The 23,211-nt window shown below is 31.7% G+C and overlaps 4 protein-coding genes across 6 annotated transcripts; 2 read left to right on the forward strand and 2 right to left on the reverse strand.

Annotated features, from left to right (window-relative positions):
- Positions 1 to 1,543: 1,543 nt before the first annotated feature.
- Positions 1,544 to 5,949, forward strand: Bm6200 (uncharacterized protein; the record flags this gene model as incomplete). Of its 3 annotated transcripts, XM_001891746.2 has the most annotated exons (8): positions 1,544 to 1,864; positions 2,445 to 2,627; positions 3,053 to 3,286; positions 3,706 to 3,903; positions 4,056 to 4,153; positions 4,234 to 4,346; positions 5,243 to 5,472; positions 5,761 to 5,949. In XM_001891746.2, 8 exons carry the CDS (start codon positions 1,544 to 1,546, stop codon positions 5,947 to 5,949), a joined length of 1,566 nt encoding a protein of 521 aa, XP_001891781.2. The 3 variants fall into 3 exon arrangements, with proteins under 3 accessions (XP_001891781.2, XP_042936644.1, XP_042936645.1); XM_043080710.1 differs by lacking the exons at positions 1,544 to 1,864; positions 2,445 to 2,627 and having other exon boundaries at positions 3,107 to 3,286; XM_043080711.1 differs by lacking the exons at positions 1,544 to 1,864; positions 2,445 to 2,627; positions 3,053 to 3,286 and having other exon boundaries at positions 3,778 to 3,903.
- A 3,090-nt stretch (positions 5,950 to 9,039) lies between these two features.
- Bma-lfe-2 (Histidine-rich glycoprotein precursor, putative) lies at positions 9,040 to 11,992 on the reverse strand (the record flags this gene model as incomplete). The annotated part of the gene is made up of 8 exons (XM_043080712.1): positions 9,040 to 9,066; positions 9,282 to 9,452; positions 9,612 to 9,788; positions 9,906 to 10,098; positions 10,214 to 10,286; positions 10,586 to 10,738; positions 10,925 to 11,018; positions 11,939 to 11,992. The coding sequence occupies 8 exons, from the start codon at positions 11,990 to 11,992 to the stop codon at positions 9,040 to 9,042; spliced, it is 942 nt and encodes a 313-aa protein (XP_042936646.1).
- Positions 11,993 to 12,098: 106 nt separating this feature from the next.
- Bm13647 (Uncharacterized protein) lies at positions 12,099 to 12,194 on the forward strand (the record flags this gene model as incomplete). The annotated part of the gene is made up of 1 exon (XM_043080713.1): positions 12,099 to 12,194. A coding segment is annotated over one exon (96 nt), but the record flags the coding sequence as incomplete, so codon positions are not given.
- A 3,603-nt stretch (positions 12,195 to 15,797) lies between these two features.
- On the reverse strand, positions 15,798 to 19,484 carry Bma-gopc-1 (Histidine-rich glycoprotein precursor, putative; the record flags this gene model as incomplete). The annotated part of the gene is made up of 10 exons (XM_001901461.1): positions 15,798 to 15,951; positions 16,069 to 16,163; positions 16,628 to 16,792; positions 17,103 to 17,244; positions 17,325 to 17,444; positions 17,703 to 17,878; positions 18,450 to 18,521; positions 18,627 to 18,716; positions 18,859 to 18,966; positions 19,359 to 19,484. 10 exons carry the CDS (start codon positions 19,482 to 19,484, stop codon positions 15,798 to 15,800), a joined length of 1,248 nt encoding a protein of 415 aa, XP_001901496.1.
- Between the last annotated feature and the right edge of the window lie 3,727 nt (positions 19,485 to 23,211).

A 23,211-nucleotide genomic window follows, 5' to 3' on the forward strand; every position in this document is an offset into this window, starting at 1 on the left:
AGTAATAAAGCATTAAGAAAATGTCAGATTTGAGCTATTATTTTGCACTACTAGTTCTCATTAAAAGGCTTGTCATTCACACATCGATAAAGGATTCCTTTTCTCCTATAAATTGCAGTCCATTGTAATATACAAAGATAGTTAAAAAGATAATCTTGCTAAGGATATGGAAAGTGACTTTAATTTCTATGTCAAATGAAATTAAGCGAGTGAGATGAGCCATTTAAATTTTAACTTTCAGCTACATTGTTAAAGAATGTATAGGCATCTATGGCAGATGAAAGAAGGGAAAAAATCTGTAAACGTTGCATTTAATCACTCTGTCAATTTCTAAGATAGTACTCTCAGTGAATTAGGTGTGTGATTGATTTTGCTATCTGAGAAAGCAACGCTTGTGTGTCTATGCCTTCATGCATCCATCCACTGCTGCCTTTAGGTCATTGTGCAGACCTTTTTATCCAGGCCTCTACATGCAGTCTGCTTAAGGCTTGTTTTACTCCAGGCTTCCTTAGCCATAGAATGGAGAATATTCAGAGATGGAAAGGAGTCAGAAAAATCGGATTTCCTTTTCAGCATTTCCCTTTTTCATGCTCTTCTAAAGCTGTATTCAACTCTGAACGAATCGATCTTATAAAAGCATTCGAGACGTGTCCACAGATGTTATTTTTACTTCTATATGAATATGATGTGATGTTTGTACCTTCACGATGACCGTTTTATAATAGGTATGTCGATTATTCTTCTCCCTGGCGCTACCTCATAAGGCTCTCTGTAGATATCACGACCAATATATGAGACAGTGTGATATTGCTGTTCTCCTAGAATTAATTATATAATTGTCAGTTGTGCTGTATTGTTTCATAGTCTACAGTATCAGTTTTCTATATAAGATGATGATATGAGAACAACTTTGATTACCACTTTGATTCATACTTAGAAGCTCGCGATTGTCTCTCAGCATAAGCTAATAAGAATTATGAATCATTCCTCTCTCTTTCCTGTAAAGAAAACTCACTTTTAAGATTACTTATACCGAAGTCCTCCTTACTCATTCAATTTCACCTATCTATCATACACTCTTCCATCTTTTCTTCTCTTCTCCATTACGAAAAATATAAAAAATTTGATGAATTTACTTATATAAACTCCAATGAGAATATTTGAACCGTTCTCTCAAATTCAAATGCTAAACTGACTGGACGATAGGATATAACAAAACTGGCTTGTAACATATTAGCTGCCAAAGTTTCCACTTGTCTTCTCTTGGCTTCATTTTACTTCAAATTTTGTTTCATTGAATAATAATCTTAAATGAATTTAATAAGCCAGTCTGACTTTCTTGCATGCAGTTTGCCGAGTTGAAGTCCGAAGAGCAGAAAATAAAAGTAATAGTGGAATGGTTAAAATTTTTGGACAGATCATCATTAATTTATATGTCACGTACTCAGTGCAATTTTCATATCTTGCAAGAGTAAACAATTTACTAGCATATAAAATTTCTTAATGACCCACCTGTTTTGCATATTTCATCAGGCAATTCGGAATGACTCAACGCTTATTTGTTTCACTTACATCAACAGCAAGAGGAGTAACTAATTGTCAGCAAGAGTTACAATTATGGATAAAAGTATTACTCACTGTATGCTTCCTACCGCTTTGTAACGCGGTAAAATGCTTGGATTGTGTGGGTAAGGACTGCATGGGGACATTTTGCGAGGGTGACTATTGCATGCTTGGGACATATGCCCCACGATGGGGCACTGTGGAATGGGGAGAGCCACGTACTGTTAAAGGTTGCGTAAGTGGACGAATGTTGGAGAAAAATATTAGAAGTCACTGCGAGACTGCCGATGAAAATGGCCAGGTTTGGTTTCTTTTCATTTTTATTTAATTATTCATATCCTGCCAGGGATATGGAAAGTGATTTTAATTTCTGATTTTAAGAAATTAAGATGAAACATTTTTTCTTCGCTTGTTTAAATTTGTTATAAATCTGAAGAAATCTCCTTTCACAATTTCATTAAAATAATTTGGTCACTTTTTCTTTTTTAAATAATAATCTTGCAATAAAACAAAAATGCGAACAATTTTTGCAGACATTGGATAATGAATAATTAGTTTGTATTTTACATTTTAATATCATCAAAAGGAGTGGTACTGATATATAAAATGAGATTAAGATAATATTGTAAAGCCCAATAGTAAATTGTTGATAAAAACACTGGGACTTATTTTTATAGGCTAGTCCATTTTTGAAAACTTGCAATCAGCCGTTAGCAGTGTTTAGAATGTTTAGATTTAGAAAAAATTTTTCCAATTTGTAAAAAATAGATGTTGCGAACCACATAGAACAAAAATAAAATAAAGCAGAAGTTTTTGACTGTGAAATATTCAAAGCTTTTAAAGTATCTAAAGAAGATGAAGTATTATCAGGTAATTTACAGGAACCATTTACTTGCTTCTGTGACAGAGACTATTGCAACAACGACAAGGCGATCAGACGACTGGAGATCTCACCGGTAGCACTCATCACATGTGTCTGCAAGGGAGCTCATTGTCAGAGTAAAACCTGCACCGGTGAGATGTGCTCTTACGTCATCAACCATCGTACTAAAAAGTCTGAACAGGTGTCATTCTCTTTCTTCTACTAGTTTAGAATCTCGATAATGACAAAGTTTAAAACTGAAAACAAATATAAGAGACGAGTTAATTTATGTATCTTAAAATTTAGACTGAAAATTAATTTAACTTGCCTTTCATATTTTATCCGGAAAAATGAAAAATTTAATTAAAATAATATAACAGTTTGTTTGGGGAGAAACTTCGAATTATTGGTTTTTAAGGAAACTAAGCAATTTTTAAAAATTTTTATGTTCATTCCACAGAAAAGATATAAGTTCTCGAAAGTGGGTATTATATCGGAATGCTCAAGTTGTAGACAGTGTCGCGTAAAAATTCCAGCATTTGAACCAAACTTCGAAGAATATAGCCGCGGAAACATTCTTACTGTCTTTGAAAAGTGAAATTCACAGAAATGTAAAAGGTTATTTAGGGGTGTGTGAATAGCTCAGTGCCGTTAATCGAGAGGAGATCAGCAGGTTCCTGCATGATTCCACCTATTACTGGTGCTATGCATCACACGGTTTCCAAGGATCCACATGAACTACTAGCAACGGAATCATGTGTATGCATGACTGATTATTGTAATAGTGAAAAACCGGAAATTACACAACCAGAAAAAATGAAGTGCCAGACGTTCGTTACACTGGAAGCAATGGGAACGAAGGTAATAGTTTTGTAAATACTCAGAATTACTTTATTTATAAGAACTTACTTTCTTATTTAACAGTTTAAAAAAGTGATAATCGGAATAGTTTTCCATTGGGCAGCAGTTGTGTTTTTTCCATCCAACAAGTTCAAGAGTTCGGATCTCTTTAGTTTCTTCGAGGCTTCTAAGAGACATGGCCATATTATGCTTGAACATACTACCTTACTATTGTTCTTGCTAACTTCTAGTCTGATATTCAGCATATCTCTAACTTTAATGTGTTCAACCCATGAAAACAAAACGGTGAAATCATTGGTCCGAACGAGTTAAATTTCTGAATTCACTGCATTGGAAATAAAACATTTTCAGGCAATAAATTATCGTTGAAACGCCTCCATATAAGAGGTATCACTCCATTAATTAACATAGTTTCGTAGGTGTCATCACGAAATACAACGTGTATCGGTGAATTTTGTTTCAAAGCTTCTATCAAAAGTAAACTTGGCCATATGACGGAATATAGAACGATGGGTTGTGCCTCATTTCTCGACGGAGCCGAACTTGCTGAAGAAATGCAACCGACAGGTTGTGCACGATTCCAATCTGAAAAAGTGGAAGTTGAGTCTTGTTTCCAGGTAATTTACCTGTTTTATATATAGTTACTGTCAATCAACATAACACACAGGATGAGTAGTTTTGGTAACTTACTCATACTTAAAGCTTTTGCGTCTTATCAGCTTTCAGTGCCATTACTTCATAATATTCCTTGTCAACAAGTGCAATTTAGACTAACGACAGGAGAGCAATAGGAAGATCTCGAGCAAATCAGGAAATCGTTTTATCCAGAGGGAAAAGTAAAGAACCAAAATACAGGAAAATAATGAAGTAAATTTACATCAAAATTTTCTTTTTCCAAAATATAAATTGTTATTGTATGAACAAATGACATTAATTTAATATTTTAGGAAACCGCCTAGAATGGAGGTAGATTATGAAGATGACGATAAAGAAGGGGAAGAAAAAGAAGAGGACAAGGAAGAAGAGGAGAAAGAATCGAGGAAAAAACAAAAAGCTGCAAGTAAAAATGTTTTTCAAGTCTTTTCTAAGATAATTAGAATCTATTTAACGGATCCAGCATAGAAAGTTCACTTACGAAGAAGTTGATGAAACAGCCAAAATCTTTTTGTATCAATTTCAAAAACTGCTAAAATTGTTTTAGCTACAGAATATGCGGTTCTTTCCTTCCTTCTAATATTCTGCCTAATCTAAGTTTTAGCTTTTAATAATATAACAATTTTCTGACTTTACTTCCTAATATCAATTCCCAGCTGTATGGTTTCAAGGAAACGTTATTAACAATAAGAAAGGAAAGGGATCGGACAGGCATGACAAATTTTGATGGATTTTTAGCTTTATTAAACGATGATACAGTTTCCAGTGTAAAATTCGAAGTGTCTATTTCGAAGTACAGCAATATCTGGAATTTTTACATATTTGAAGCTTTAGGGTATCCAAATCCAAAAATGCAGAACGGTTTTCTTAGAAAACTGTTAGTCGATCTTATTTTGATAGAATCTAAGGAAGCGGGATAAATGCACCTGGCTTTTTCAAAAATCGGCTAATATCTAGAGAAACAAAAAGTTCTAGCAAATAGTACAGGTAAATGCTTGAACTATTTAGCACAAAGTTTTACGGTTTTCGACTTATATTTGCATAAGAATTCCCAGCTACCAAAGGACTTGGTGATTCGGATTGTAAAAGAATAACTTTTAAAAGATTTGATGACCCGGGCTGTAGAAGTAAAAGTAAAAAAATAACTGCACTTATGCTCTGACTAGAGCAAAACAAAGGGTAATTTCTGGAAAATTATGTAAAAATTTTCAAGGGCGGAGCTGAATAGTTCCCTATAAATCAATTGACTCTGTTGTGTTCTATTTACAATATTCATTGTAAATATTCGATATAATTATTCAGGTCAAGATCGGAATAAAGGAAGAGAGAACGAAGACAAGAAGGAAGAAGAAGAAGAAGAAGGAATTGAAAGTGGAAAATATGAGAAAGGAAAAAACAAAGGAAACGCACGGAATGAAGATGAGGAGGAGGAGAACGGCGACGAAGAAGTGGAGGATGAGGAGGAAGGAAAGGAGGAGGAAGAAGAAAGTGATAAACAAAATGAAAGAAAGATTAAAAATAACAAGGAGGAGGTAGAAGTGTTGTTAGATACATTTCTTTTTTTTCATTTTTCATCAATCTGATGGTTAATGTTGACGTTAATTTCATTTTCATGATGTTAGTTTAGGCTGAAAGAGAAGTGATCTAATTTGACCTGATTTACTGATCGATCAGCATTTTATTTTTATTATTCTATTTCTAATCCCCATAAAATAAGACCGTCTAAAATAAGCTCAAGAAAAGAAAATACCTCATATTCTGGCCGGTTATTTCCTTGATTAAATACCATTACATTCTTTTAATAATTCATACATTTTTAGACAACAACAACAACAATTTTCATATTCGAGAAGCCAACAGAACCACCGATTCCGGATGATTCCAATATAACGCTGATAACAGTATTCATTTTACTTATGGTACTGATAGTAATGTCTGGTGCGGTATGGAAGCTTCAATTACACAAGCGATTATTTCGCGCAAACTACGATACTGTAGCGGGTGGTTAATCTGTTCTGTTAATTCATTTCATTTTATTTAGGCTTTTCACTTGAAGTAATAAATGACACTTTTCTTGTCAAATAAAATGGTTGTAGCAAACTGATTAGGGGATGATTTTGATTCTGCTTCAATTTTTTTTTCTTTGATTTCTTAATATCCCTTTAAATCTAAACTTCTATGAACTGATAAAATGATGACATTTTCGGATGCTTATCACCACTTACGTATTATTTTTCATTTAATTGGTTTATGAAATGAAATCTTGTACTGGGGTTTATATAATCTGTCATTTGTAATACGTAGCAATAACGCTACTTCTACATATAATATGGCTATTGATGTATGAATATTCCTAAAGCAAACAACCGCATTCCCCTGCTTACGATTTTTTTTTTTTTTTACTTTTCATTTTTTAAATCAGTTGAGCCAAACTGAGAATAATATAAATGTCGACACTATTTCTTTATGTTTTGATTGAGTCGCTTTTACGGTGCTTGTTATTATGTAGTTTATATAATTGTTTATTTGGAGCAATATCGTTTAAAGTAGATTGTTTATAATAATATTTCATAAATAAATTGTCCTGAATTATCGTATTCGCCATGTCAGTTTGCAGAAAAATGAATCCGGTTCCCAATTAAAACATAGAAGATAATTTCTAGAGTTTCTTTCGATTATGTTCCATATTCTGAACTTTGTTACGTTTTCAAATCCCATATTTTGTTGAGAATTTACAGAAAAATTAGATACTGCCAACAAATTTTCTGTCAGCGAACTTTGAAATCAAACTGATAAAATAGTTTTAGTGGGTTTTGATTTTTTTTTTTTTTTGAAAGCTGATTAATATTTCGATATAAACTTTTTTGAAGTTAACATGTTAGGTTTTTTTTCTAAAATCCACTGTTGTGATTCTAAAAACAGGCTACTTGTAAGGTTTAAGTCATTTTCAATTGATATTATCAAATGACGTTTACTTCCTGAAAAATGTAATTAAAATGAACCAGTAAGTGATCTTTAACTTTAAAACCTTGTCATTTCGACGTCAAAATCTTTGTAAGACTTACTGCTTAAATTACAAAAGTGATGTTAATTACAAAATTAAAGTATTTTTAATTATTTGTCGGCAGAAAACTGAACTGAAAATTATTAAGAACTGTCAGTTATCACTGGTCAACATTTTAATGATAACCTTTTTTAAGCTCTATTGTTGTAATAACTAAAAGGATGTTACCTGTAAAATTTCAGTCATTTTCAATTGATATTGCTAAATTAATTTGCAGATATAGTAAATTTTATCACTATCATTCACAACAAAAAATGAGTTGTTATATCTGGTATGTTAATTTTAAGTGAGACAATGTTAATTTAGAATCTCACCCAATTTTACATTGTCAAATTCACTTGTGTCGCAATAACTAATTAACATCACGTATAATAAATACAATAAAATCGATAGGTTCTAAATTAATGTTTCACTCGAATCAAAACTAAAATATTCGACTTTTGCGGTCAACAAGAAATCTAAAACTGGAACGAGAAATTTCATTAAAGTAATAACAAAGAAAAAAACTTCTTACGCTGAAATCTAAGGTTGCATAATTTGCTAAGTGAAGATAAGGATTTTACTGCAGTCAAATTATTGAATTCAAATAATTAGCAAGAAATTTACTATCTGAGCCGTCAGGAACAAAAAAATATTAAGAAAGGACAATGGCTATTTCCCTACGTTAACGCAGTCACAGAGGCCAGAACCAAAACCAACATTCATCCTCCAATTTGTCTAGAAATTTTCAATTGTTAAAGGAGTATATGCATTGCTTAATACATTGAAAATTACTTCTTGTTCTACATAAATCTACTTGCAAACATTTTAAATTCTAATAGTCTCCTATTCTAATAGCCATTCTTATCAGTTGATAGGAAACTTAAGGATTTAAATGAATCGAATTAAACGAGAGAGAAGAACTAACATAGATAAATTTACTAACACTATTTACTAACAACCTGAAACATTATTAGCACAGAAAATTTGCTTTTTTTTTAATACATGAAATGAAGGACTTTTGCAAACGGTCCGTAATTGGTTGGAAAATGGTTTATAATAATTTGTAATTTGCAATAGATGGTTTATATTGGGATTTTCCTGACCCCGCTACTACTTCGTGACTCAATTAACTTCAAATCATAATTTTAATTGATTTAGCAAGGAATGTTCATATACATACGAATTTAGTGCCACACAAAAGTAACACACACACATACACACACGCATTAAACCAAGAAGAGATCATTTCATCTTTAAAAATATTGAAAATGCATAAATCATGTCACTTCATTAACATTTTATAACTTTTATCTACATCTTTTGATATCAAAACATAAGAATTGTGATCATATTCAATGAAAAGTAATAAGAAGTGTGGAGAAATTTATAAAGGCCTCTAACAAATCTGCACAGTTTGCGAGACCTTCCCAGCACTCTCATAACATAAAAAATTGGAGATGAAAAACACAAGTGAATGTCTATTATCATACAAGTAATAATAATGCAAAAACAGCAAAATAAGAAAATAGGAAATCATCAGGTAGGTAATTACTTCACAAACTGTCTTCAACTAATAACCAGCGCATCATTTACAAGCACTAAGGACATGCAGTATTGCTTGGACAGCGTATCTTACAAATGCAAAACACAGATAGAGAATTATTTCAAAACATACATTGCTTAGAGTAAGTGAAAAAAATAAATTGGAGAGTAAGGTTCTGTGGTCTTTCCCAATAAAAGCCAATACTGAGGAGAGGTAAACAGTGAGTTAATAGTAATTGTGGATAATTAACTGTCTAAAGATATATAAGAGAATCCAGAGAACCACATAATATTAAAGGAATAATGGAATTACTTAATTTTTCCGCATTTGATAAAAATCACTTGTTTCTCCGATATTCTATTCAATGCATCCCAACAGATACTCAAAAAAAAAAAAAAAGGTTGGTTGAATGCGGTGGCTAAATATATTTTCATTTGCACTACAAAAATCGAAAACCGTAGTGGAAAGTATGATAAATAAAATTCTGAACATGAAAAGCATCCGAATAAATCATAAGAGAATCAATTCTTCCATAATCTGAAAGATGCAGTAAATATAACTTGTGTACCAGAAAAATAAATTTTGGCGTTAAACAAGCACTAAAATAATAATAACTATATATAATGCTTATAGCCAACAAAAATTAAAGTGAGATGAAATTTAACTTCCTTATTTTCTTATTTAATAAGAAATATTGTTCTTCATAAACAGAAAAATTTAAAAAAAAAATAAACAGAAGAAAATTTAAACACCTTGATAAGATTGTCTAGTCCTACAAAATATCCATCTTCATGATTACCGAAAATCCATTCTCGCCTGTGGTCTACTGAGTCTATTTCCATTGGAATCGATTTGGCAAAATCAATCATCCATACATTAGCTAATGTTGCATCATACATTAATAGTAATGAACTACCAATAACCTGCAATAATACATCTCACAAAAAAGAAATTACTCGATATCGTAAATAAAATTCGGATACCCCCAATCATGGTACTGATCACGACTTTCATATCTTATTTTGAAAATATGTTTTCAAGTGCATAATGTAAAGTTAACAAAAGAAAATTTTCTTAAATACTTCATGAGTTCGGAAAAAAAGTGATTTTTGAACAGCTTCTCGTAATCTTTTCAGGCGTTGAAGAATATGATAACCCGCTGTTGATATGTGTTGTCCAAAAAACTCCACTAATGTTTTCCTGATATCTTCATGTGTTTTTATCTTCTTGAAACTTTTTTGCAAAACCCCACCTGGCATCTGAAAGATAATATATTCCTTAAAATAACCTTGCAAGTTGCAAGAAAAAAGTTTATTTTCCAGAAACTTGTGAGACATCTTATCCATACAATTTAAAAACTACAATTAAAAACTAACTTTTGCAGCCTCAATCCTGTAACCTAATGTCGCAGTAGAACTTTTCTTTTCTCGAAACTGCATGTAACGCATTTTCGTTATAGCTTTAGTAGCATGTTCTTCCTCTGTAGGCTCATAAGGATCCAATGAAACCATTTTTTCATACAAATCATTTCGTACGATTTTACTGTTAAGCTCAGATTCCAGAAAAGTTCTGGAAAAATTTAATAATGCACCTTAAGGGATCATCTTATTCAAAAGACTCAAAAGTGCAAAATGAAAAAAGAATAATTGAATAAATATATTTATAATGGTTCTCAACATTTTACCTGGTTCCCATCTTGATATCCATTATCGCTGGGTCATCAAATAGAGCTGTGAGATCTTCAATTTCGATAAAAGCTGCAACATCATATCATTTGTATAGTACACAACAAAATTTTGAAATCAGTAGTCATTTTGTAAGGATATTTGCTCTGTGTTATGAAACAACGAGTCAACTAATTGTACACTATCAAATGTCCTCCACCAAAAAAAGCTTAAATCAAATAAACCACGAAACCATGTAACGAGAAAGCCGAAACATACGAGTAAGATTCGAAATTCAATGAATAGTACGACCTCCCAAGCATTCGTTCTTGAATGCACAACATTTTTTTCTCCTAATGAAGACAGAAAAGCATAAACTTCCAAGAACTAACAATCATTTCCATATTCGACTTCTCTGTAATATCGAGGCACAAAAGCTTGCAATGCAGAATCGTTCATTAATGCACGATACGCATTACTTTCGTTGCAACCGCTGTACGATCGTTTCTTCCATAGCGTTTTATCAGTTGCCGGAATTATTGTTCCTGCAAATTTGAGGGAAGTATTCCATAAATTGGAATAGAAGAGTAACAGAAGAAGATCAGGTACCGGTAAGGTAATAGTCTGAAAGACAATACAGAGTACAGCGAGACACTACAGAATGCAATGGTACGGTAATCATCGCCCAAGGTATAAGATGGAAGGAGAGGAGCAGAGAAGAGGAATCGAACCTTCGTGTCCGGACAGCTGCACCCAATTGTTCAAGCGCTCCCTGAGCCAGCAATTCACCGGCAGTGCTGTTATTGCCATCGTATCCACCAACCCCTAAATTGAACTTTTCATCTCGAAGTTCAACCAACTAACCCTCCCCTCCCTACACCAACCACTTCATCTCCTCCTTCACCTTTCACCACCTACACTCACTCTCTTCAAATCGCAAACTGAATTCTTGCCACCTCATCCTTTCTATCTCTCTGTTACTACGCATTGCTCCACGGAATTTGTTAATCTCCGCTTTCTCTTCACAAAATGCACTATTTCTTCTAAGTGAGTCAAAGCGAAAAGTGAATTCGTCGAGACTTTCTGAATTGAATGATAGAATATTAAATATGGATAATGATGATGATGCATTTGTTTGTGGCTTGCATCTTTCGGTGGTCACTATGGTAGTGGTCACTACGGTCGAGAAAGAGTAGGTAGATGTGCAAAGGAGACAGCAAACATTTTAGTATTTGAAATATTTTTAAGAGACTCCTAGCCTTATACATTCTTTTGGTTTTCAAGATATATCCATCTATGTATAATGTATTCAGCTTTTAATATAACTATAATTTATAAATGATTAATAACTTATTTAAAACTCTTCAGTCGTAGAGATTTTTGTTGTAATGATCTCAACAATTGAGGATACTTCATTTGTTACACCATAATGCAATCTTCAATTTTAATTCTTTGCAATTCACTACTGAAGACACGATCAAAAGAAATACTAAGTGAAACAGATGATTTCTTGCTTCCTCCTAATTAAATATGCAGATGTGGGAAAAGTATGATAACTGATTGCTCTACGATAACAGGTAATTATTATTATTATTGTTATTATTTTTACTATTATTAGTTAATTAATTATTACTATCAATTACTAGTGTCAGTTATTATTGTCGATTATTATTATAAATTGTGGTAAGTACTTAGTAAAAATGAAAAAGCCATTATAGTATTAAATTTTTATCAAGAAAGCTTACCAAGGCGAATTTCTCAGTTGCACTGTTCCGCGGTTTCTTGATTGCGATAGCCATTTTATACCCATTTTTATTTATTTTTATCATCTAAACTATATAATGAGCTCTATGTTTTACAAGTTCTGAATTACTATAATCAATTAATTTATTCACTAAAGGTCGAATTTCACCCAGCAGTGGTTTAGGACTGGGACTAGTTCGAATAGGTTACTTTTGTATTGTGTATCTACTTTGGTTTCATTTCGGCATCATCACAGGTCTAAGGGAGAGCTAAAAGCATATCAGTTTTGAATGAGCACTGGAAAATTATTAAATTATCAGTTTTTTCTGGAAAAAAATTATCAGTTATCGGTCTGCGAGAAATTATCAAATATTTGTAATGCTGGTGGTATGATCCCTTTTCTTTTTCGTGCTTGGAACTATTAATTGGTTCTCTGATTCTATCCAGTTTTTGTAAATGAATTAATTTATTATCAAAATAGTTATTTATGGTAGAGGCATAGTTTATAGTTTTCATCAGAAGTACTTCCAATATTTCTATATTCTTTTTTGTTTTGAAGCTTTTAACTGAAACAGAACGATTTTATTACCAGATAAAAGAATTATGATCAGAATTTCTAGCTAATGTCCTTGTTTCATGGATAAGCGCAAACTTTTTAATGCCTTTGTTCTTTTCCCTTTTTATTATTCTCATGAAAATCTGCTTTTATTACTTCTAGTCCTAGAAAAACATACAAATTACTTAATTCAAGATATTAGAATCTCGTTCTTCAGGTTTTGCCTCAGTTAGAAAGCCATGGAATATATTTTAATGCCCATATGATAATAATAACCCTGTAATTGCTCCATTTTAATTGCTGTTAATAAAAGTCACCGAAGTGGAGTTAATCCTTCCCTCACTGTTTAAATCGATGAAGTACTTTGAAATACAAATTATGGAAATGAATATTTGAATGAATAAGAAGGATATAACCTTATAATTGCTGCTAACGGAATCTGAGACCGTTCCGACAGTATTGTTATATCCATACACTTGAACTGGATTCGTGATATGACAATCCTCCTTACCACTGCAGCTAAATGATCGGTCATCTCTATTCAGCCGTCTATTTAATAGAACGTAGCATGATTTTGTTTTGAGGTCATTCGAGAAACAACAATTTGCCTGGATTTGAGTTTTTAAGTACTTCTTCCCTAGACTGTTTTTGCTTATTATCAATTTAAATTCGTTGTAATTTCAAAAATTCCTGATCAATGAAATAAAACATTAATTCACAAGGAATTTTCAAATTTGTCCCTGATGAAAAGGTGGAAATTATTCTACCAAATTTCTAACTGAATTGAAAGAAATGCCTAAAATAACCTTTGTAATAGAATCGTGTGAGAGGTATAAATATGATACGTAATCAATGGAAGCATCATTATATCTCTTCATAACATAGTTTGCTGTCTTTTGTTTCTGTTGTTGCAATTCAAAATTTGAAGTCATTGAATCATTCAATAAATTGGTTGATGCCAAAGAATCTTTTGATATTTCTCTACATTTTGATTTCACTCTTCGAGTATTTCTAAAATGTTCATTCAAATGTTGTGAATTTGTTCTGAAACGGTATTCAATTTAAAACTCAAATCAATTGAAGCAATTTAACATTCAAATAAAATTCTGAGATCAAATTCATCTACGATGACTGCTTTTTCACTAATAAGTGTCTTTCTAATACAACAGCTCTCTCTGAACTTTTTCTTCTTAGCAGAGGTGATGGTAGTAGGTTCATAGAAATCATCGAAACTTTGTTTATTCTGATACCATAGACATCGGAAAAGTTTCGAAGTACTGCCGTTTAGTTCGCCTGCCCGGCTCTGACCACTTCCCATTTAGTCTGAAATAGTGATTCAGTTTGTAAAAACTACTAATTTATATCTTTCACACTACAGATAACATACAATTTTACCTAGGTAAAAATGAATTGTTGGAATGTTTTAAGATATCTTTGTATCAGTCAACGGTTTATGTTCATCTGCTTGGTCCTTAAATTCATATGACAGCTGCCGATTTCTTCAAGGTTTGAACTCACTAATCAAGCCTGATAGTTATTTTGAGCAGTAGACCAAGTGAGTGAAATGGTATCTTCTCTTCTGACTGAGATTCTGCAACTGTAATCACAATGTAAGTATTCCACTTTTCCAGACAGTTGTCATAGGCGCAACAAATAACTTTATTAATAATATTAAGGAGTATTTTTGTAAAAAAATAATAATTCATACATTTGAATATATTGATTTCGCGAATATTAGCGGAAAGGAGTCAGAGAACGATTTTGGCTTAACAGATTAAAAAATATTAGTGTATTTTATGTTTGAGCAACTGTCATCATAGATATCAATTGATTTTCTGGTATTTGCGTTGTTTACACTTCTATATTAAATTTTCAACAGCATATAAAATATATTCGTAGCTGACATGAACTTCAATGATTTCTCGATTCGGCATTCCTCTCTTGCACCTCTCTTGCATCACTGTAGTTTCGTTGTACAGACTGTAACAGACAAAAAAGTAATTTCTCATTTATTGAGACAGCTACAATTTTCAACAGTATGATTATCCATTTCCAGTGTGATATTCGGAAGTTTCTGTCCGGATCAGGAAACGAAGAATAGATAGTGCCGCTGCTTTGCAATTTTGTATGTTCCTTTTCAAATTGCTCATCTACACAATTAATGACACCATCATTACATTCCGATCATTGCAACCACTTCATAATTTCAAATTCAAGAGCTTGTGTGAATAATAAATAATAATACGAGTTCTACAGGAAGTTTGGGCCATCAACGCTGACTCTCTCTCAATTTACTGACTGCAAGTTAAAATGATCAAATTGAAAAAATATTTGTGAAAATAACTGTTATTGATGGGTAACATATTTGACTGACTATCCGCTTCTATTCAGTTCTACTTTGAAAAGCATTTTAAATTGAACATTGGAAGTTTGGTGGATTTATTTCCCTAAGGTCCGTCTTCTCTACTAACAAAAAAGTCTTTCATTTCTTTGTCTCAATTTCTTTTCATGCTTTCAAGGAGAAAGCTACGTTTGACCAGAGACTAATACATTTTAAAATGTCTTGATCTGATCTGATATAACTACAAAAGTTAACAATTCACTCACACATACTATCCTGGAAGAAAAAGCATTTATTAAGGTTTCCATCAATGATTAGCGACTTGCTAACAAACTAATTACACAGAACTGAACTGACAACTGATTAAGCATTTTGCATAATACTTCATTCAATTTCTGTATTGCATCCCTTATTCAAAATGCTTACTCTTAATTAAATAAATCATGCAAATTTGTTAAAGGAAGGAAACTAGGCTAAATGCATCATGACTGCTATTTTGGTTGAGCCCTAGCTAGTAATGAAGATTATACAGAAATAACCAAAAAATATTGACATTTTAAAGCAAGAAAGAAAAGAAAGTGAACTCGTTGAAAAATAAATATAACATTCTTTAAACAAATGAAAAATCATCAGCATTTTCGAAGCTGTCGTAAAACATGTACAAATTCCTTATTACAACAGTATCACTTCACTGAAGTTCTTTTTGTTATAAAAGAAGCACTTATTTAATTTTCATTTTATTTGATGTCAACACATGGGCAGTTTGAAAAACTTTTAAGATTCTTTTACTATTGGCAATGTCAGAATAAATTAATTTATAACGATAACTGAGTGAGATCAACACTGACATTATTAATCTTACAAATTCACACCATGTTCATCAACAGTTTAGGAGAATAATGATCATCTTCATAATCAGGTGTGCCTAAATATGTTTATTAATCATCTTTAATTCCTTGCTATATCATCGTTTTCGGACAGCGCCTCTTTCAGTAATCGAATTGTTGTTATCGCTGTGATGGGATGCAGATGACGAGCAACTACTTGTCGTTTGTTCCAACGTGCTCGAACTCGCCAACTTCTGTTCACGATCCGTAAATGGTTCATATAAATTGAATCTGATTAAAAACATTTTTAAATACACGTAGAAAAAAGTAAATATGCACATTATTAAGAGGAGATGTATACACTGATTCCTCTGAGCAAATAGCAAATAAAAAAATAAAAATAATTACACGAAGCCACCCTGTGTTTCAACCATTACATCACCATCATCATCACTATCCTGATCCGGAGCGACGTAGACTACTTTTAAATTTAGTTCTCCTTCCTGAAATTATGCCAACTATGGCAAAAACTGAAGAATAATCAAATAAAGAGCTAAATAACTCTTCAAAACAATATTTAATAACACTAAGTTGTAAGCGAAATTAATGATGCTCGGTGGTATTACTTTGTACCAATGTAAGTGCTTAGCTAGTGGGAAACAACGAACTTATAACACTTATATAAGAGTGTGACGAATAGACTAAAATCAGTTTTTTGAAAGTATTTCTTACTATTTAATCCATCTGAAATAACTCATCAGTAACTCTTGATCATTTCTGTTGAAAGTTAAAATTCATACAGTGCCAATGAAAGGCACATTACATGACACAGCATTAACCTATAACTTGAGTTAATTCACCAGCTGAAATGTTCGTGATAAAAGAATTCCATACGAGCTTCAAGAAGGAAAAGTATGAACAGTAAAAGTTAAAGTAAAAGAGATATACACAAGCAATAACCTCAAACCTGTTCGGAAAGTATGTGAACAGCTTCATTGTGCTTCGCAGTACGTAAATCAATACCGTTAACGGACAATATGGCATCACCAACAAACAAATTACCACATCGTTCAGCAGGTTGATTAGGATGAATCTCCGAAATCAGAATTGGCACGCCGTGTTCTTTTCCACCCTAAAACAAATCAATTCTTCTATCAAAATTCTTTAAAACCGATATGTGAAAGCTAGTTTTTTTAAAAAGATTTTTCAGAGTTTACAAAAACTCGCTTCTCATCCCAACTGTTGGCATACAAATCTAAGAAAGTCTAGGAAAGTATTGCTGGCTTCAGATAATAACAAAAGTATGCATTTGAAACATATTTCTTAAATCTTAATCTTTTATTATTTGTATTCCCCAGATAAAGTGCAAATAAGATAAAAGGTCCCCATGTGAATCCGGATAGAAAATCACCATTTAAAATAAGATGGAGTACAAATAGCACCGTAATGGATATGCCGAGACCTTCGTGTGAGTCCTTGACAAGTTTAACACTTCGTATCTGCCCCACACCTTTCTGTTTCCGTAAGCTTTTATAATCATGATGAGGTGGCGACGGCAAATGCTTCTGATGATTTCTTCGTCCTCTATAATAACTCATTCTGTTTTAAACTGTTGTTAATCAAATATATCAATGCTGAGTTTTTCTGATCTGTAATTAACATACCTGCATGCTCGAATCACAGTTTTATGGCGATGAAGATGAATTTCAGCTTCCAGCTGGTTCCATAACCGATCGTGTTCAGCACCACGCATATCTCTACCAAGTAACTGAATTTGCTGAATCCTGAAATCAATGAGAGATTGCAATTTAAAAAAAAAAAAAAAAAAAAAAAAAAAAAAAACATAGATCTGATTTCATCAAGAAATTATATATTCTTTCTTAAATGATGGCGCATATTTCCTCACTGATCGGCAAGTACTGATTTTGTTTACCAAAAAAAAAAAAAAAGAAAAAAATTCCAAACTAAAAATATTTTTAAGAAAATGAAAATAATGACAGTTTTGTTCACCAGACTGTTTAATATATGAATTATTGTCAAACCTTCCAGCAAGCTCTTTATCCAAATATTTGGCAGCAAGTCGAGCACCATAAACTTCATTTTGCATAGCCAGAATCATCTGACGATATTTCTTATTTTCTTTACGAAGAAGTTCCACTTCCGAACGAAGTTTTGCAGGAGGCCGGATTTCGGATCGAAAGGTTAGTATTTCTTGTTCCTAATTGGAAGTTGAACAGCGAAAATTAAGAAGTTACTCATAGCATAATTTTATTTCATTGTGAGTTATTATATGAGTACTGACAAAGAAATTCTTAAATTACGAATCAGCACATCAGTAGTATTGCTTACACTTTACTTTTTTTCAACAATTTAATGAATAGTGAAATTAAAATGAATAATTAAATGATCAGTATGTGATACTTTGGAATGATAAAAATATGAAATCAAAAACTTTCACCAACTTAAGTATATTGCTATTCACTATTGACTAGAACTTCATAGTGCCAACTAAGTTTTAAAGTCAATAAGAATGAATTTGTTAATTGTTTAGCCTCTCAAAAGCATTGATCAGCTAACTGTACCCTAACCGATTTCGAATGCTTTGACTACTTTATTGCTTTTGGTTGAACAAACTGAGTTTCCTGTTCACTCACAATATACTTATTCGACTATTTTAAACGATTTTATTATTTTCTATTATCTGATTACCTATCACTGGACCTTTAAATTTTCGAAAGAACAAAAACTACAACTTGAAATATGTTATGAATAATGTTTGTTACACATACCAGCTTCTTCTTGATCATATCTGATTCATGTGGAGCAGTTTTGAAATGTACTTGACAATGTAAACTATGCACCTGAAGATTTTCAAAATTGATTTTATCAATGCAAAGAACAATTTTCACTTTTTCAACAGATGGCAAAGAATTATGCTATTTGAGATTTTTCACTTAAAGTAGGACCTGAAGCATGAGTTGCTGAGATTCACGTTCAAGCTCGTAATGAGCAGATCGCGATAAGCATAAGTCATTCCTAAGTTGTACCAATTCTGCCTGCAATATCAAGTTTGATGCCACTGGTTTAAGGAAAATATATATCACGTTTTAATACAGGAGCAAAAGAAGAAGCAAATAGAGGTTACTCCGATTTTACTCAATAGAAAAAGTTTTAATCTCAACTATAAAAATGAGAAACCTCTTGGCGTATATTGCACTGAAAAATCGTTTGCGCTTTATGGACAAGTTGAGCGAATGCACTACTGAGTGCAGTCATTTTATGACGGCTTTCAAACACTAAGTCCGCCTGGAATATCAAAAATTTTCTCACAAAAAATATTGTCAAAATTACTCGAAAATCATTTAGGATGCGACAACTGAAACTTCTTAAAAGGTATCGTTTCAATTCTATGGATTTGATCTGAAAATGTAAAATGATTTGAATGTGATTTCAAATTTCAAATAAAAGGAGACAAAAACGTTTTACTTGAATATATTCATCGCATTAATATTATGTTGATTAGTTGTAGATTGAATATATCATATCATGAATTCAACAAGTAATGAATTTAGCAAATGAGGTATTTAAAGATTTTTTTATCAAAATCCAAAAGAAAAAGAGACCAATTGTTTAACGAAATTGGCAGAAAAACAATTCGACTAAAAAAAAAAGCAGATAAGAAGAGAAAACTGAATTACTTGATCGGAATCAATTTCCCCAAGTAATAAATCCAAATCAACAAATGCTTTGTCGAAATCTTTCTCCAAAGCATCCAGCCAAATTAACATTGGACCAACAACTGACCGTTCATCCAATGTCGTCATTCTGCAACTCATTTCAAATTTACATCTTCCATACAAATGCGAATAAGTTGTAAACGTTATGCGATGCTTTATATCTAAGCATTTTGAAAGCTTCAATTTTCTACTGTTAGAGTGATTATAGTAAACAATACTGAACTATTTTCTAAGGTTAAATCAAGTTCAATTTTATAGCAAACTTTCGAACTCAGAAGGCCATTCACGTGTGAAAGAAAATGCTTTAATTAAAACTTTACAATTTTATTTGTCGAATGAAGCGAAGGAAAAAGAAAATGACTAAGGTATCAAGCTATTAATATAATAAAATATGAAACTGGTAGACTGGCAAAATCTGAATTTTCATATGAATAGAAATTTGGAAGGATCAATTATATGCAAATTATTGCTCATTTCTATGAGACATTTGCATATTAATTTAATTGAACTTTTGATAAGAAAAACAGATATGTTTGAAAAATATTCCAAAAATAAAGATAAAACTGCTGACGTGGTGGATTTTGGATGGGATAATAAGGTGGTGCATTAACTTGCACTCTATTATTACTGATAAAAACAAACTTCAAAAAAAATTGGCGGAAAAGTTCTGTTCCGAATTTTGTTCAGCTTGTTATTGCCATAAGAATGAGATAGACTAACATTAAATTACAAAAGTATCTTGAAATAAAAATGGAAACAATCCGACTGAAACACAAAAGTTAATGAGCCAAAGTTTTCAAGCAGTTGAACAAAACGATTGCTAGTTAAATCTCAATTTATCATTTACCTTTCTCATTCCAAAATTCATTTACAATTGTTTGTTCATAATAGCCAATTATAGTTCTAAAAATTTGAATAATGCAGCAAAAGAAGCAAGATTCGTTTCAATAGCTATCTATTTTCATTGATATATGATTAAATTGTTAATTAAATGTTTCAGAATTATTTTATATATTCTGTTACCAAAACACTATTATTTAGTCTTCCTTTACTCACTTTTTTGTCACCACTTATCGCGACAAATTATGACAATCGAATGACAGCAGTAGTCTCTGAACTTGAATGTTTTTAAGTCTGATCATGGAAAAACTCGAATACTTCTGTTTGAAATTATTTTCCAAAGGTTGCACAAACTCTGCGCTTCAAATTTTAGCACTCATATTCTAAATAATGAAGGTTATTTTCTTGAACCATCCTTGAATCCTTGTAACTAAAAAAAAATTGAATCATCTTTAGCAATTAATTATATGAAGAAAAAAGAAGGCACAAAATACATAAATTTGATGCAATTAATGTTGGAAACATTACGAAATGGTTTCCAAGTTGAATAATATAGAAATGTTAACAAGCCTTGAAGTCCCACGAATACGGAAATTTTTTGTTGAAAATTAAGTGAAAGACAGAGGACCAAACAAGAGTTCGTTTACTTGAAAATTAAAAAAAAAAAGAAAAGAAAATTGTAGTCGTCTTATTTCCAAGAAGTTGTAGAAAAGAAATCACACTGCTTTAGTTGACTATTATTTTTCTTCTTCAAACCATTCAAAAAGACGATAATCCCTGAGGGAATGATAAAATCATTCTTTCTTTTTACATATATATATATGAGTGAAATTTATATACATACAAACATTCTCCTCTAAAATCTTACATTTTTATAAAAAGTGTCCATTGACCTTCACTTCTTCATACTTTTTGTAAAATTAATACTCAGATCACACATAAAAGATGAAGGATAAAGGCTTATCATTTCAAAGCTCTTCCATTTTCTTTCACAAATTAATACCACGCAATTTCCTCCATCTATGCTCAATAAATTTTAACCAAAGATGAATAATCACTCGGAGCCTTTCTTTCTTTATTCAAAATTTAAATTTTCATCAATTTCAAGTCACCAAATAACAAATATCTGAGCTAACATAAATTTGTTAGGCACATTTAATTTCCATTCGTAACTCTCATCAAATAAACGATGCATCTCTTATATCCCATCCCATATTTCCATCTAAAAGCGAATAAAGTTCTTTTACCGTGGATTGTTTTTCTATACAGATGAAGCGAATCATTTCTTCCATTTCCATTTTCCAGTCCTTATTAATAGGCTTTCTAACCATCAAATAGTTAATTTATAATCTTTCCCTTCTTCAGTTTAAGAAGTTTTAGAAGCATTTTGAAATATCTAGCAAAAATTTCGGATGAAACTATATAGGATTTTTGAATGAATCTTCTTTTTCGGATAAAAAATGAATCTTTGTCCAACTTCTTGCATAATTTTTTCTTCAGTCAATAATGTAAATTCTGAAATCAAAAATGAAGAATGACCATCAATATGAATGTCAGCAGAATATCAATTTATTTAACTTTGTATCTGAACTGAAATTCATTATAATTAAATTGCTAATAAAAATCATATAGTAAGATCTACATCAATTATTCAACATCGTTTAATCTCTAAGAAAATATCATTAGTCTTTGACATTCCATTAATCCTTATCTGATAACACTGACATTCTTCATCATACTACTTTGCAATATTATTTGAGATTGATTTACAAATTAATGAATTGTTTGTAGCATAACAAGTGAATAAAGGCTGAAGTAGCAGCTATTTCAAAAAATCACTAAACTTGCTGCCTACATTTTGTTCATCTTTTGAAATGAAACAGATACCAAATTAAAAAGCAATTAAGTGCTGAAGAAAAGAAACATAACATGGAGAAGTAATCCCTTCTACATCCCAACAATTTTATCAACAACAATCGATTTCGTTCCTTTCATTTTCAACAAACTTCTCCTGGGCAAGCTTTTCTTTGCATTCTATCAAAATGACAAAAGCAATGAGATGCAAAAATTAAGAAATGATTTATGTATTTGAAATGAAATTTTCGAAAATACTAATATCATCCACCTAGCCTACTTACTCTACTATTCTTTTAATGCACCCTATAATTAAACTGATTACCTAAATAAGGCTTGAACACAATTTCAATTCCCCATGGATAAGTTCAAAATGGACTTTGCTAAAAAAAATTGTTGCTGTGAATATCTCTTCATAATCTCTATCACGAGATCAAATAATGACAAGAACGAAAAAATAAACATCTCTATGAGCGTTTCCTTATCAGGTTTATCTAAATTAAAAAAGGATGAAGAACTCCTATGGAAAAAGCACAAAAAGCAATAAGTGGGTAACATCAAGGAGAAGAGCAAGTCAGGAATATTATGCAAGATTGATAAACAGTGCTAGTAGTAGGAATGGAACCGTAAGAAAGGAAAATAAACTTTCCTTTATATTATACTAAACGTCAACGTGAAAGACGAACATTACTGGAGAAACTTTGTGACATATTTTTAAGATTGAACCGAACATAATATGGAATCTAGAGACAATTCTGTTCAAACAAATTTTAGTAATGTAATCATGATGCGCACTGGTATCGGATATTAGATATTTATACCAAACAAACGTATCTTCCATCGCAGTATCGAAATCTGTCGCAAGATACGTCCAGACATGCGACTGTCATTGACACTGCCAGTTAAATCTGTCTCAGTCCAGTATCGGCGGTGTAATAACAACATTACATCCTAAGTTATCCAAATCAAAATATATCAGGAAATAGTGAGCCAGTGAAATTGTGAACATATCATTTCCAGGCGGTGTTTACTTCAAATGCATACTTTTTTGCTTCGTTCTAAATTGCATAAATTGTTTGATTACGCGAACTTTTGTTCTATATATGAAGAAGAATGATAA

This window comes from Brugia malayi (genome assembly GCF_000002995.4).
Source record: "Brugia malayi strain FR3 genome assembly, contig: Bm_v4_Chr3_scaffold_001, whole genome shotgun sequence".
Classification (NCBI taxonomy): Eukaryota; Metazoa; Nematoda; class Chromadorea; order Rhabditida; family Onchocercidae; genus Brugia; species Brugia malayi.